Below are 15610 nucleotides of genomic sequence, written 5' to 3'. Positions count from 1 at the left end.
TTTTGATACATATATAAATAAAATATTGATATCCAAAATACTAAAGTTATTGATAATGAAAAAAAAAATAAAATAATGAAATTGAACATTACTATCAGCAGGACAAATTGTAAACTGTGAAAGATATTGCCTACATTTGCAGTTTGTACAGTAATGTAAGATTATGTAATGATACAAACACTCGTATATTATTTAATTGATTATTTTTGTAACTTATGTCTTAGTTCCCAGTTTGCTTATTAAAAATGTTAGCCCTAAATTCAATTACTTTTAAATACTCTATATATTATATATATAGAGTAAATTAGATAATTACTATTTCAATACAAAATTCATAAAACCTGTTAATAATGAATCTCGTATCTATTAAAATAGTAATAGCTACAAGTTGGAAATCATTATGTATTGGCTGTAAGCTTTCTTTATGAATTATTGTTGCTTCTATTGACTATTATGCATGGATTTTTAAAGAATAAAACTCATAATCGTATCGATGACACAAATAACCCTATCATGCTACGAAGGTCAACGGTATCAGTACAATTCCATGTACTTGTACATCACTCCGTACATTCATTTCGTTCGAGTACTTAAGTGCGAAGGTAGTGAATTTGCTGCTGCGTCTCGAAAGGCAAGATGGATCAACTCTTCTCCATTGAAAATCCCCTGATGAGGGCGTACACCTTCTACAACAGCATATTATGTCTGAAAATGCTTGCTATGTCAGTCCTGACAGCTTCTCAGCGTATGAAAAATAAGGTAAATGGATGAACAATTATTGTAGCAGTAATGATGATAAATACGTTCCCATCAAATATGTATTTATTTTTTTTGCAGCTATTTTATACTTCATTATCTTATTTTTGTATAAACTTTATTTATTTTAATTTATGTAAATAACATAATAATTTATATAAAATACTCAAATTATTATTAAAATTACATTTCATATTAATTTCGGTATTTTGAACTCATATTCATGATTTATAATTAACATTCATAAATCTATACGCACGAACGTTCATTAAAATAACAAATAGAAGTAAACGACTGCTGAAAAACATTATTAAATCCGTCAATATATTATATTCCGAAGGTCGAAATCGTCTATTTTCTTATAATTCGAGTGAAATTGCTATTGCACTTCAGTACTTGCATTCAGTGTTTCCGTGCAGCACAGCGTTTCTTAATTCAAACAAAATGGAAACATTATTCTCCGTTGAAAATCCATTGCTAAGGATGTATGCGTTCTACAGCAGCATTTTATGCTTGAAAATGCTCTGCATGGCCGGTATGACTGGACTGCTGCGATTCAAGCATGGGGTAATTATATTTTCGTTATTATCAAGAGTGAAAAACAATAGAAAATTATCATTACAGTTCATTTATTTTGATGCTTAGACATGGATGTATGTATCATTTGCATTTTGTAATGTAATGTGAAAACGACTTTGACCGCCGCTTGCAGCAAATGTTAATTGTGGTCGTCGACCTTAGAGAAGTTGTAAAGAAGACGGAACCGGTTGTGTCCTCGACGAAATCATAAACATTTTATTTTTGTCATTTGACTTAATTTCTAAAACTTCTTTTAATATGAAGATTTAAATTTTTTAATTTGACTTTAATTAAAAATATTACAATAATTACACTAATAAGTCTATACAAGGGAGATATATTAATCATAACTATTTTAGAAATATTTTGTATATATTTCAATCGTAATTTTATTCACTAAAATATGTAAATGATTACTATAATTAGCGCTAGCGAGAAATAACAAGAATAAAGAAATGCGGTAGTCCAAGGATGGGAGAGAAGCTACGTAACAACATTTTTTCGAGGTCTGTCGAAATGCGGTAACAAAATTGTTCGTAGACTTCATAGCGAAGAACACAACATAACAGTGTGTATTCTAATAGCAGCAGTAGCAATGGCGATTCCCACATCTTCAATCGACATCACGAACCCATTGATTAAAGCTTGGGTCTTTTACAATGCGATTCTGTGCTTAAAAATGCTTCTCATGGCCGTACTAACGGCACTACAGAGAATGAAAAACAAGGTAACTGATGATATCTATCAAAATCGATGATAAGATAACACGAAATGTACGTAACTATCATTAATTCAGTGCGATCAGAAACCGTAGCATCAGTGAAATAAAATGAATTTGTTGAGTACTGAAAATCCGGTCTTTAAGGCCTATTTCTTTTATTCTTCGATATTATGCTTGAAAATGCTTTTAATGTCAATTTTGACCGGCAGGCAAAGAATGGCTAAAAAGGTACAAACTCAAACATATAATAGTGTTAATTAAATAAGTAATAAAGGTAAATAATTAATACGTTTAATATTTTCACAGGCCTTCGCAAATCCGGAAGATGCGATCATGCAGAAAACTAAGCCCAAGGTGGATGAAAACGTCGAACGTGTCAGGAGGTAAAATTTTGCAATCTCATCTAAAGGAACAAACTTATGTAATTATTTTTATTACAGGGCTCATCTGAACGATTTGGAAAACATTTGCGTTTATTTCGTGGCCAGTTTCGGTTATCTGCTGACCAATCCTTCTGTCGCCGTTGCGACTATGCTCTTCAGAGTTTTCACGATCTGCAGAATCGCTCACACCTTGGTCTACGCTGTTGTAGTTATCCCACAGCCGGCTCGTGCCATCGCATGGGGTGTTCCATACTTCATCACTATTTACATGGCCATCAAAACCGCCATGCACTTTGCTCTTTAAATTCCAGAAGCATTGATTTTTTTTAAATAAGGATTTTTTATACCTAATATCATAGCAAATAAATTAGAATCTGTTGAGAAAAAATATTTTTTGTTTCATTGCACCTTTTATATTCATTATTTAACTGTTTGTGGAGTCAGAAATTCCAAAATTTATAGACACATCAAGATTTATCCCTTGAGATACCAACCAAATTAAATGGTAATTCCTCTTTCGTGCAAATTTTCTAGAAAATTAAAATAATGCCACACTAGGCATGTTCAAAAGGTGGTACATTGCGTGTAAATATCAATTACATAATCTTCGGTATTTTTATGCACTCGAAAAGTTCTCAATTTTCATCAGAGGAAAATGAGAACCTGTTTATCAGTTTGGAGTGGCTGATAAAATTAAGAATCTGTATACCTGCAACATAATCTTATTACACTTTTAATGTGTATGTGTAGTTTGATTACTTTTTATATTCATTTTTTAAAATAAAATACATTACTTTTAAATGGTATATATCTCTAATAGTCAACAAATCTGTATTCTGGATACATTTATATTCTGTTATTAGTTCCTGTTCCTGTTAATCCTATTAATAAAGTATTACAAAGTATGCAACTTAACTTACATCTATCTTATTAACAGATTTATTATTAGTTATTTTAAAATTCCATAAACATATTAGTATTTCAGTTATTATATGTTAAATACGAATGCTAAGAATGCGCTCAAGATTTTGAAGTAAATATGGCAATCTTCAAATCTCTTCTTCTGGCCCTATTTCTACCACTTTCGGGTTTAACAGCCACCACAAATTTTTGTTTGGAATCGAAGCAACGACCTTTCATATCAGATTTTCGTGATACAGACGACCATAGCCACACGGCTACGGCCGCCCTATGAAAATTTATATTTTAACAAATTGTTTATTTGTATTTTTAAAATACAAAACCTACCCACCTGTTTGTAACCTAAGGAACTAGAATGAATATGAAAATACAAAATAATAATGCGCATGACTTTCAGAGAATCTTCAAACGAAAAATCCAGCGACTGTATGTTTTGATCATTTTGATTGTGTTTCAACTTTGAAATAGTCAAAATATATGAATAAACGTTTCTAATAGCAAAAATGACTTCGAAAAGAAAGGCCGACTTTCAGGTTCCTGCTGAAGAAAGTGACCTGCTACTTATAAGGCCACTGTAAGTATTGTTTCAATTTCCAATATGAATTGTTGTAAAAATAACCTATAAATATTTTTTTTTTGCTTCATACACTATGAAAAGGATTGCATGTTAATAATAATAATAAACAAGATTTATTGCATACTTAAATTCAAAGAACTTTGATGACTGCTTGTTAATATTTCTATTAATTGTTACAGTGGAGCAGGACAAGAAGTTGGCAGATCATGCATAATGATTGAATTCAAAGGCAAAAAGATTATGCTCGATTGTGGCATACATCCAGGGCTGTCAGGTATGGATGCTTTACCATTTGTTGACTTGATTGAAGCAGATGAAATTGACTTGCTATTAATATCACAGTAAGTTTATTATTATTTGTGTGCTCTTCAGACTGTTATTAATGACAAACATTTTAGTTTTCATTTGGACCATTGTGGAGCATTGCCTTGGTTCCTCCAGAAGACCAGCTTCAAAGGACGTTGCTTCATGACCCATGCAACTAAAGCCATTTACAGATGGCTTTTGTCAGATTACATTAAAGTTAGGTGAGTAAAATTAATCAAATAAATAAATAAAACTTGACTCAAATAAATAAATTTAATTTTAGTAACATAGCTACAGAGCAGATGTTATATTCTGAAGCCGATTTGGAGGCAAGCATGGATAAAATTGAGACAATCAATTTCCATGAAGAGAAAGATGTTATGGGAATTAAATTTTGGGCCTACAACGCGGGACACGTCTTAGGGGCTGCCATGTTCATGATTGAAATTGCTGGTGTTAAAGTGAGTTGTAGTTAATGGAATTATAAATTAATTAACATATATTTTGAAGATCATGTATACTGGTGATTTTTCGAGACAAGAAGATCGGCATTTAATGGCCGCTGAAATTCCCACAGTGCACCCCGACGTTCTAATAACGGTAAATTAATTGTTGCTAATTTAATAATTGTATTTATTTTAATTCTTATCATTGCTTTAGGAATCAACATATGGTACTCACATACATGAGAAGAGGGAGGATAGAGAAAGTAGGTTCACTAGTTTAGTGCACGACATTGTGAATCGTGGAGGACGATGTTTGATTCCTGTATTCGCTCTTGGCAGAGCGCAAGAATTGTTGTTAATTTTAGGTAAATTTACTGGATATTTTTTTTCTAAATGATTTAGATTGCTTATTATAATTATTATTTTAGACGAATACTGGAGTCAGCATCCAGAGCTGCATGACATTCCGATTTATTATGCGTCATCCTTGGCGAAGAAGTGTATGGCTGTGTACCAGACGTATATAAACGCGATGAACGACAAAATTCAGAGGCAAATTGCAGTTAATAATCCGTTTGTTTTCAAGCACATCTCTAATCTCAAAGTAAGTAACTTTTTTTAAAAAAATTAATTAGTATTTAAAAATAATTAATCAGTAATGATATTCATATCAAACGTGAGGTCAAATAACAAAATGTATATTTAAATGTTACTCAGTAAGTCTTGCATATTCTTTGAGTGATCATGAATTTGGTTAAATTTCTCGAAAGGAATAGAACTTTCGTTATACTGTTATTCTGCTTACCGGCAAGTTTTATTTTTAATTTGCTCTTGATTATAAAACGTTACATATATCGTTCAATATTGACCGGTTCCGAAAATCACGAAGAAAAAGTTCGAAACATCTCGCGGCAAGTAATTGCAAATAAGAATAAACTGATATGTACATCTAGACCGAATTGGTTGAGTTTGTCCACAAAGTTTTTCAATAAGGATGCTTGCCATAAAGTCAACGTTGATCTGTTTCGAATACTCGACTTGGATGAAAAGAACATGACTGTTCGAGTAGAACCAATGATAACGGTAGGCGAAATAACAAATTACTTGATACCAAAAGGTTACTCCTTGGCTATAACGTTAGAACTAAAAGATGCTACACTTGGTGGTTTAGCTATGGCTACAGGTATGACAACGCATTCGCATAAAGCTGGATTGTTCCATGAAAATGTTATCAGTTATGAGGTCGTTTTATCTGATGGACGTATCGTAATTGCTTCCAAACAAGAACATTACGACTTGTATCAAACATTGCCTTGGTCACATGGAAGCCTTGCAATTTTAGTTGGATTGACCCTAAGGATTGTGAGAATAAAGAAATATGTTGAATTGCAATATATTCCATTCCATAGTCAAAAAGCGTATTGCAATAAAATTAGAGAGCTTTCATTGAGTGACAATGATTTTGTTGAGGCTACTATTTATAACCATAATGAAGCTGTAGTGATGGTTGGCAATTATACCAACTACAAATCCGGTATAGAAATAAACCATGTTTCTAAATGGTATAAACCATGGTTTTACAAACACGCAGAGAAATTTCTCAAGAAAGGAACAAAAACTGAATTGGTTCCATTAAAGGATTATTTGTTGAGACACAACCGCGCCATATTCTGGGTCGTCGAAAGTATGTTATCAATTGGAAATAACCCATTATTTCGACTGCTGTTTGGATGGCTTTTACCGCCTAAGCCTGCTTTTCTGAAATTTACGACAACCCCAGGCGTCCGTGCATACACCTTCACCAAGCAAGTTTTCCAGGATATAGTTCTGCCGATTGACGAACTAGAAGCTCAAATTAAAATAACCGAAGAGCTTTTCGATACGTTCCCGTTACTCGTGTATCCGTGCCGAATCTATGACCACGGTCCGTCTTCCGGTCAAATCAAGCAACCTCCTTCCAAATATTTAGTACCTGGAAAATCATATGCCATGTATAACGATTTGGGAATCTACGGTGTTCCTGGTTATGTTAAAAGAAACGAGCAATACGATCCGGTATCTACTATGAGGAAAATGGAAAAGTTCACCAGAGACGTGGGTGGATTTTCATTTCTTTATGCAGATATTTTTATGTCCGAACTGGAGTTTGAGGACATGTTCGATTTGGAATTGTATAAGAATGTGCAAGAGAAATACAAGGCGGCCGGCACTTTCCCAAGTTTATTTCAAAAAGTTAAACCTGAAATTGATGTGTTTTCATTTAGCAACAAGACGAGTTTCAATTAAATATATGTATTGTATTTGACTTCTGCAATTAATAAACATTTGAACTACTATTCTCTGAGTATTGAATATAGAATGAACTGTGTAAAACGTGAAGAATTTTTAGGGAATAGATCATTTTGAAGATATAGGTCCCTGTGTAGTGATGGCTTCTCCTGGTATGATGCAAAGCGGATTATCCAGAGAACTGTTTGAATCCTGGTGTACCGATTCCAAAAACGGTGTAATTATTGCAGGCAAGTTATAATTTATACGATTTTATTTATATTGTTATTAATATATATTTTTACTTGAATAGGTTATTGTGTGGAAGGAACTTTGGCGAAAACCATTTTGTCGGAACCTGAAGAAATTACCACAATGATTGGGCAAAAATTACCTTTAAAGATGTCGGTCGATTATATTTCTTTCTCTGCGCACACAGATTACCAGCAAACCAGTGAATTTATTCGCATTTTAAAACCTCCACACGTCGTTTTAGTCCATGGCGAGCAGAACGAAATGAGCCGTCTGAAGGCAGCACTTCAAAGAGAATATGAAGATGATCCAAATACCACCATGCAATTACATAATCCCCGTAATACTCATGCTGTCGAATTGTATTTCCGTGGTGAGAAAACAGCGAAAGTAATGGGTACCCTTGCTGTGGAGCCACCAACGACGGGGAAAATCATATCGGGAATTTTAGTTAAAAGGAACTTTAACTATCATGTATTGGCAGCTGAGGATCTTAATAAGTATACCGATATGAGTATGACGCAGGTTGTTCAAAGGCAGAGTTTGCACTATAACGGAACAATGAGCGTCTTCAGATATTTGATTACGCAGGTCGCCGGCCTTTTGGAAACTATAGACGGCGATAAGAAACTGCGAGCTTACAATGCAATTGATATTAGTATCGAGAACAAAGTGGTCACACTCGAATGGACAGCGAATCCTATTAACGATATGTATGCAGATGCTGTAGTAGCTGCAATTTTACAAGCCGAGATGATCGAGTCTCCGATGAAGAATATGAGCACCAGTGCTAAGGTTGATAGAATGCACTTCAAGGAATGTCTCATTGAGATGTTGCAAGACATGTTCGGCGAGGATTCCGTTCCGAAAATGTTTAAAGGTGAAAAACTGTATGTTACGCTCAATGAGACTCGCGCCGACATAGATCTTTCAAATTTAGAGGTGTGCTGCCCCAACGACGAAATCTTTCAGCAAATCGTGCATACTGCCGTCACGAAATTATATCAATCATTGGCACCGCCTCAAGTAGAAACATCTTAAGTATTTATTTTGTAAGTGTAAAAAAAAAACAGAAAGAAATATAAAACAGTTTAAAAGTAATCACAATTTATAAAGCTTCAACGAGAATAGCTATTCCTTGTCCACCGCCGATGCAGGCAGAACCAATACCGAATTTAGCCTTCCTCCTTCTGAGTTCATGTACCAAGTGGGTTGTGATACGTGCGCCAGTTGCGGCGAGTGGATGACCCAAAGCGATAGCACCACCGTTCACATTGAACTTGCTCATGTCCAATTTCAATTCCTTGGCACAGGCTAAAGCCTGAGCGCCGAAAGCTTCGTTGATTTCGATTAAATCCATATCGTTGATGGTCTTTCCAGCGGCCTTCAATGCGTTTTGAATGGCTGACACTGGACCGATGCCCATGATGGACGGTTCCACGCCCACCGTCGAATAAGAAACTACCCTAGCCAATGGAGTGAGGTTGTGCTTGGCAACAGCCTCCTCACTAGCCAAAACGATGGCGCCAGCACCATCGCTGATTCCCTAAAGAAAATTCATTGTTTATACTCAAAATAACTTAAATTATTATAAATATACGTACGGAAGCAGTTCCAGCAGTCACCAAACCATTCTCCTTGAAAAGAGTCGGTAACTTCTTCAAACCCTCCAATGTGGTTTGTGGCCTAGGATGTTCGTCGAATTCCAAGCTGGCCATCTTTCCCTTTACTTTCACTGGTACCGACACCAACTCGGCTTGGAAATGTCCGGCCTCTTGCGCCTTCTGCCAGTTCTGTTGCGACTTGAGTGCGAAGTTATCGACTTCCTCCCTGGAGATTTTGCACTGTTCGCCCAATTTTTCGGCGGTCAGGGCCATAGGTAACTTGCAGTAGCTGTCTGTCAGACCTAACCAAAGGGAATCTTCAAGGACAGGCGACACGCCCAATGGGCTGCCAAACCTGATATTCCTGACGGTGTACGGGCACTGCGACATATTGTCAGCGCCTCCCGTCAAGGAAATTTGTGCAGCTCCAGTTTGAATGTCCTGTTGAAAGACAAATATTATAATTGCACACAATAATTATAACAATATTATATACCAGGCATCCGTTGACGACAGCTTGGAAACCGGAACCGCACAATCTGTTCACCTGCAGAGCGGGCTTCTCCAATGGGATACCAGCTTTCAAAAGGACGTGCCTGGCCAAGAAAGCACCATCGGCAGACGAATTCTAAAGAAAATATTCAATTAAAAAAAATTTGTACTCGTCGCACTACTTATCACTTACCGAAAGGACATTTCCTATATTAACTGTGTCAACCATTTCTGGTTTAACATTAGCAGCTACCATAGCGGCTTTAGCTGCGACAGTTTGAAGATCGCACGCGCTGGTTTTTACAAATTTACCTCCATAGGTACCAAAGGGTGTGCGCTTCGCACCGACGATAAAAACTCCTGCAAATAGATATACTTAATAATATAGCTTTGATCACTTAAAATTACTATTTTTAGTGTAAGATACTGATAAGTAAGACCTATAAGTTAAATTCTAAAAAATAAAGCAAGTCATATTTATATTATAAATGATAAACTCGTAAACAAACACTTACATAATATATTTTTGTTATGTATTGTTGTTTAAAACATGATAAGAACATAATTTATTGAAATGGACTTTGAATATTTATTAATAAATGTACAGTTAGCAAATCATTTATCAACAAAAAAAAAATAATTAAGTAGATTGTTCAAACGAATTTCATTATCATAAGTAAATCAAAATGTATTATGGAAATATATAATGTATTATTTGCATACTGAGTATTTATTCATGAATAATAAACAAATCAATGTGAATATACAATGATTTAATGAGGAAAGAAAAACAATGTCAACAGGTTTATCATTAATTTCAATTAATATTAATTAATAAAGCGCAGCATTGCTCTTAACATATAGTTTTCAAGTGTATAAATTTAGTAAATGAAGCAAACAAATTGCGTAAATTTGATAAGTAAAGAGAATTTGACCGAAAAATATTATAAAAGTAACATTTACCTTTAACGATTGCCGACATTTTCCTTTGGTTATTGACAAATATCGGGTCCTTTGAATCCCTGAATTGAATCGATTAAGCGTACTTGTTGATTGATGGCCGTGGAATGTTCAATTAAATTGAGATGTTATATTGAAAAATATAAATGGAGGAATGATACAGGCGGCGACCGATGCGATAGGAAAGTCGAGTCCAAAGTGCAAAAGTTATTACTCGGCATCTCTCCTTAACTTAAGTAGGAGGCGCATCGTGTGTTCTCCGTCTACACGGATTCGTCAGGTCCAGCTGTAAATAACGTACAAAAAACGACCGAATTTTCTATCCCGAGACACTAGAAAAAAATTGTTTTCTTTTTTTTTTATCATCATCATCTTAGAACGTAACTTTCCGTATCTATTGTCTAGACACGGATACAAAGGAAAAATAAACAACATTATGCAACACAACTTACATATTGCGTTTACTTATTACGTTGATAACAATTAATCTGTTTATTTCAATTTACATATAGGGAAGATTGTGTATTGTATATAAATCAAAAAGTTCAAGATATTTGCAGCATGGAAACTGTTAATAACTCTAAATGATTTGATTCCCGGCGCATCCGCAAATTTAAATTTGCTTAATCAATCAATTTAATGAGACTTACTACAATTAGCTGTTATGTTAATTAAAACAGAAGACTATTGTTCTTGAATACAGAAATATATACTATTGAATTGTATAGATTCTATTTACCAAATACAGCTGAAATATCTAAAACCAAATAAAGAAAATTTAATATAAAATTATAGATACAAAGAATGTTAATTATAGTTGTTTTTAACTTATATATTATTGATAATTTTATCACATCACATAGAACTTCACATTAAATATTACTAAACAAAATGAAAATGTGCTATTAAATTCTTACCACCAGACAGAATTTTGAATAAAAAAAAAGATCTGACTTTAAAAAGAAAACATTTATTGGTAATTATTTATAAACATTGGTGCATTTAAGAAATTAAAAAGTTTGCTTTCACAAACCATAAAAATGCAAACAAATTCAAGCCTATTTGATTCTTATACTGATCAGTGTTTTGCCATTTAAATTGCTAATCCATATACTGAAACAATGCAGAACATGGTTCTATTCTCCCAACGTACAGTGCAACTGCCATCAGTATTGTTGTCCCAGTAGCATGAGCTGGCTGTGTGTAGGCCAGCGCCGTTCTTCTGCATAATAGTACAAGTCACAATATATTTGTATGGCTTTTGCAGTTCTGTGAGTTTGGATGTACAAGCTTCGACCACCCCAGTGGTCCATGTATTCACTTTGTTTTGGTGATATGCATTGCCTCCAATCACCGACTCAATAGCATCCTTGATAATCTTGCTCACATCATCAACAACAAACTGGCTTTCCTCCTGCAGATCGTTCTCGATATTGATTTTATCCATTTTTATACCTGAATTGAAACCATGTTTTATTATTGATCAAACAAACTGCATAATAATATTATTCAAGATTAAAACAATTACCTAATTAAAGCTACAACGCACACGCGATTCTTTAGTCAAAAACGTTTCCACCGGGTTGCAAGTATTTTATTTATAATTTTTAAATAAAAACAGATACTAGAAAGTTATTTTGGCGAATTAGAAAATACGAGAAACGTCAAAACTGACAGCAACCCTGACCATGACTAATGCATGCAGGCAGCAGGAAACCAACAGCTAAAAAACTAAATATTTGTAAATGCACAATGTATTAATTTATTCTAAATTAAAATAAATACAATATTAAGAAAAGTTTCGATTTAATAAAATTATCACTCTTTTTTATGTTGTTTTTTTTAAATAATTTATATCCTTAAATTAAAATTTTATAAAAATTATAGTTATAGGTTGGTTATAGGACTTATAATATAGGTTAAGTAATTTGACATTTCAATACATTTGACAGAATACTAAGTTATCACAACACAACATAAATTAAATAATAATAAAACAGTTTTCTTAGGTGTATTTACACGTTTTTCAATTAAATTGAAATGGCGTTAACCGTGGACCAATGTGACACACTTTTAAAGTAAGTTGCAATAGAAAATTTTGGGTTTTTGTAATAGTTATTGTTTCCTTTTTTTTTTTCTCAATAGGATAATCGAAGAGAACAATGCGAAAAATCAAACACTGGAATCTATTGCCAATGAGGTTAGCAAGAAATTTGATAGTTGTGATTATTTCAAAGGTAATTTATCTGAATTTATTATATATATACAGTATTATAATGTTATTATTTTAGTGGGAACCTGTTTGGTGATGTTATTGCAGCAAAATATGTTTCAAGAGCCAGAACAACGTTTAGTGGCTATAACAATATTGCATGAGTTGTATAGAGGGGAGTCAATAGCTAATACACCTTTCGCAAGTGTATTTATCCATTTGCTTGTGAGTATAAGTGCATGATTTTCATAATCTATTTCCTGTTCTCAAACATTTAAGCATCCTCCAGAAACAAATAACACCTCAAAGTTACATTACCCTGGCCAACTACCCAAACTGAATCCACAGGAGCGTCAGTTTGTATCACAGCTGATTTTGGAAGTTCCCAAAGATGTGGTAATGTATAAAAGTGATCTTGTTGGTAAATAATGAAATTTAGTTTTAATTTTATATATTCAGATGTTGAAGAAGACAGCTGCACAGATATTGAGCTCAGATAATGGCCAAACTCTCACATTGGATCTGTCTGCTATGCAACTGACTTTGGCAGAGAAACAATCAGAGTTACCACATACTTGTAAATCAGCCATTCCTGTCATTTTGTCATATCCTGAAAAAAGCCAAAACAAGTAAGTTTCTTTATTTCATTATGTATTTCATTTTTTAATGTTTTTTTTAATATTTAAGTCAAGTGAATGATGATCTGGAAACTACAATAAAAACGTTATCATGTGGTGATGGAGCAGCCATGAATAAAGTGTACAAACCAGAGTTTGTCACATTAGCACCCCCTCTTTTAAATTGCCAAGATGAAGTAGGTATTGACTAATGTCCTGGAAATATTCTAAGTTTATTATTGTCTTGTTTTATTTTAGCCTGTTTGGTTTAATGTTTCAAACCCCATGCAACATACAATAGCTTATGATTCGTCAATGTGTGTTCCAAATATGGCTGGACAGGAAGCAAAATCGTTAATGAGTAAAGCTTACAAAACTGCATTAACATTGCAACAGCAGAACCACTTATTGGGAGAACTTGAAAATGATTCGAAATTGGTATACCATATAGGATTGACACCATCACGAGTATGAAACACACTAACTTAATATGCATTTGTAAACATTTATAATGTTTCAGTTACCAGAACTAGTTGAAAATAATCCACTTATTGCGATTGAAGTATTGTTGAAACTGATGCAATCCAAGCAAATAACAGAGTACTTCAGTGTATTGGTGAATATGGAAATGTCACTGCATTCAATGGAAGTTGTTAATAGGTTAACGACAACCGTCGATTTACCAACAGAGTTCGTCCATTTGTACATTTCTAATTGCATTTCCACATGTGAAACAATAAAAGATCGGTACATGCAGAACCGATTGGTCAGATTGGTGTGCGTTTTTCTGCAGAGTTTAATTAGAAATAAAATTATTAACGTGCAAGAACTATTCATCGAGGTGCAAGCCTTTTGCATCGAGTTCAGCAGAATCAGGGAGGCTGCAGCGCTTTTCAGATTGCTGAAGCAACTGGAATCCGGCGAAATTGTTCTTTTCTTTCCCTCAACTGGAAATAACAAGACGAAAATCGAGGGATGAGATGGCATTGTTAACAATTTTATTTTAAATTTGATTAATCTGAATGCTGTGTCATGGTATGTAATATATATATATCTATCTTTATTTCTGTGACATAAAACAAATACAGTTTTATAAACAATAAATTACTTAAACTCAATGCTGGTATCTACCAGGAAGTGTTTCAAATACTCAAGAGTTTCCTCTTTCTTCTTGACATGAGGTAAATCAAATAAGACCAAAGTTTTTAATTTATTCAGTTTATCCAACCTCTTGATTCCTTCATCAGTGATATTCCCACATGAAGATATTTGTAGGTACTTTAATCTTCCATTGAGTTCACTTAGGTAGCTAAGACCCTCATCCTCAATGTAGTAGCATTTGTGAAGGATAATTCTCAGCAAATCATTGCATCCAACAAAATGAGGAAATCCAACATGACTGATACTGGAATTTGAGCCATCAACCTCCTCCAATCTCAGCATTGTCCCTTCAATTGGTAAGCTGTTGTAATCAGATAAGAAGTCATTGGTGCCTTTCCATCTTACTTTGCCTCCATTCCTCAACACCCATTCAGCACAGGTCCTGTCAGGACCAAGATGCTTTCGCCTATCTTCGTCGACTTTATTAAACATAATGTTGACCCAAGTGAACAGCTGCCTGTTTCCAACGCATTTCGGCGTTACGAGTAATTTTTTTAACGACAACAAACGCATTTTACGTAAATTGAAATACTTGTAATTTATAATTGTCAATGTAGGTTAGAAAAACAAATTTCTGACATTCAGTGACAGCTATGGAGCCAATGGTGCATGACGCCGTCAAGCCGATCGGCTTCTTAATTGGTAAATGGAAATCGTTTTCCGCCAATGGGAAATTTCCTCCGAGGGTCGACCCATTCACGTACAAGGAGGAACTTGAATTCACGTCCATGGGACAACCTATGTTAAACTACAAATCGACCACATGGCATCCCGAAAGCGGGAAACCTATGCACCTAGAAGTCGGTTTCCTGAAAGTGAAGCCAGGCACCAAGGAAGTTGCGTTCATCGTCGCCCACAATTTCGGAATTACATCGGTGGAAGAAGGCGTGGTCTTTGATGATAAGTCCATAAAGGTTAAGGGAACGAAAATCTCAAGGGCGGAGATGAACAAGGATCCGTCCGTTACCGAAATCCAAAGGACCATCGAGTTGAAGCAGGATGGTCGTTTGCAAATCATTGTTTCAATGAGTACATCTCTTAATGATAATTGCGAAGAACATTTGGTTGTGGTTTATGAGAAAGTCGATGGTTAAAGTTATTTATGCGTAGTTAAATTGTATTTCGTTAAAATAAATATATCATTTATATACAAATATTGTTTTATTAGTTGCTATTTCCTATTTTTAGGAGTATTGTAACTGTCTGTTCTATTACAATTAGTACATATTACAGATACGTATTAATTTCCGTTGTTTACCTGTTAATTAACTTTGAAAAATGAATGTAATTTTACTGATTGATAGATGGAGCTGTATCGCTGGGAATATTTTTGATTAGCAACACTAGCAACAGCT

At 34.2% G+C, this 15610-nt stretch overlaps 7 protein-coding genes and 1 pseudogene across 7 annotated transcripts; 5 read left to right on the top strand and 3 right to left on the bottom strand.

Moving 5' to 3' along the window:
* Positions 1-498: 498 nt before the first annotated feature.
* On the top strand, positions 499-2829 carry LOC108566342 (microsomal glutathione S-transferase 1-like; the record flags this gene model as incomplete). The annotated part of the gene is given in 3 exon segments (XM_017926162.1): positions 499-759; positions 2363-2439; positions 2497-2829. Coding segments are annotated over 3 exon segments (447 nt in total). The 3' UTR covers positions 2744-2829.
* Positions 2830-3775: 946 nt separating this feature from the next.
* On the top strand, positions 3776-8267 carry LOC108566329 (cleavage and polyadenylation specificity factor 73). Its single transcript, XM_017926140.1, has 9 exons — positions 3776-3934; positions 4117-4278; positions 4336-4464; positions 4527-4704; positions 4754-4843; positions 4904-5054; positions 5118-5293; positions 7079-7208; positions 7271-8267. The coding sequence occupies exons 1-9, from the start codon at positions 3864-3866 to the stop codon at positions 8248-8250; spliced, it is 2067 nt and encodes a 688-aa protein (XP_017781629.1). The 5' UTR covers positions 3776-3863; the 3' UTR covers positions 8251-8267.
* LOC108566330 lies at positions 5420-7021 on the top strand (annotated as a pseudogene).
* LOC108566331 (3-ketoacyl-CoA thiolase, mitochondrial) lies at positions 8241-10539 on the bottom strand. The gene is made up of 5 exons (XM_017926141.1): positions 10269-10539; positions 9499-9665; positions 9310-9441; positions 8814-9254; positions 8241-8755 (listed from the first exon to the last, which is right to left on the bottom strand). The coding sequence occupies exons 1-5, from the start codon at positions 10285-10287 to the stop codon at positions 8318-8320; spliced, it is 1197 nt and encodes a 398-aa protein (XP_017781630.1). The 5' UTR covers positions 10288-10539; the 3' UTR covers positions 8241-8317.
* Positions 10540-11243: 704 nt separating this feature from the next.
* LOC108566320 (dynein light chain Tctex-type-like) lies at positions 11244-11978 on the bottom strand. Its single transcript, XM_017926131.1, has 2 exons — positions 11794-11978; positions 11244-11720 (listed from the first exon to the last, which is right to left on the bottom strand). The coding sequence occupies exon 2, from the start codon at positions 11710-11712 to the stop codon at positions 11359-11361; it is 354 nt and encodes a 117-aa protein (XP_017781620.1). The 5' UTR covers positions 11713-11720; positions 11794-11978; the 3' UTR covers positions 11244-11358.
* Positions 11979-12213: 235 nt separating this feature from the next.
* LOC108566339 (CCR4-NOT transcription complex subunit 11) lies at positions 12214-14146 on the top strand. The gene is made up of 8 exons (XM_017926159.1): positions 12214-12343; positions 12411-12502; positions 12557-12702; positions 12757-12873; positions 12937-13106; positions 13165-13291; positions 13353-13562; positions 13615-14146. Exons 1-8 carry the CDS (start codon positions 12306-12308, stop codon positions 14071-14073), a joined length of 1359 nt encoding a protein of 452 aa, XP_017781648.1. The 5' UTR covers positions 12214-12305; the 3' UTR covers positions 14074-14146.
* On the bottom strand, positions 14135-14841 carry LOC108566340 (ATP synthase subunit s, mitochondrial). Its single transcript, XM_017926160.1, has one exon. The coding sequence runs from the start codon at positions 14766-14768 to the stop codon at positions 14199-14201; it is 570 nt and encodes a 189-aa protein (XP_017781649.1). The 5' UTR covers positions 14769-14841; the 3' UTR covers positions 14135-14198.
* On the top strand, positions 14782-15409 carry LOC108566341 (THAP domain-containing protein 4-like). Its single transcript, XM_017926161.1, has one exon. The coding sequence runs from the start codon at positions 14849-14851 to the stop codon at positions 15347-15349; it is 501 nt and encodes a 166-aa protein (XP_017781650.1). The 5' UTR covers positions 14782-14848; the 3' UTR covers positions 15350-15409.
* The last annotated feature ends 201 nt before the right edge of the window (positions 15410-15610 follow it).

The sequence above is a fragment of the Nicrophorus vespilloides genome, unplaced genomic scaffold (genome assembly GCF_001412225.1).
Source record: "Nicrophorus vespilloides isolate i.1.1-1 unplaced genomic scaffold, Nicve_v1.0, whole genome shotgun sequence".
NCBI lineage: Eukaryota > Metazoa > Arthropoda > Insecta > Coleoptera > Silphidae > Nicrophorus > Nicrophorus vespilloides.
The sequence above is the reverse complement of the archived record's forward strand: the minus strand, read 5'-3'. Positions and strand labels throughout refer to the sequence as shown.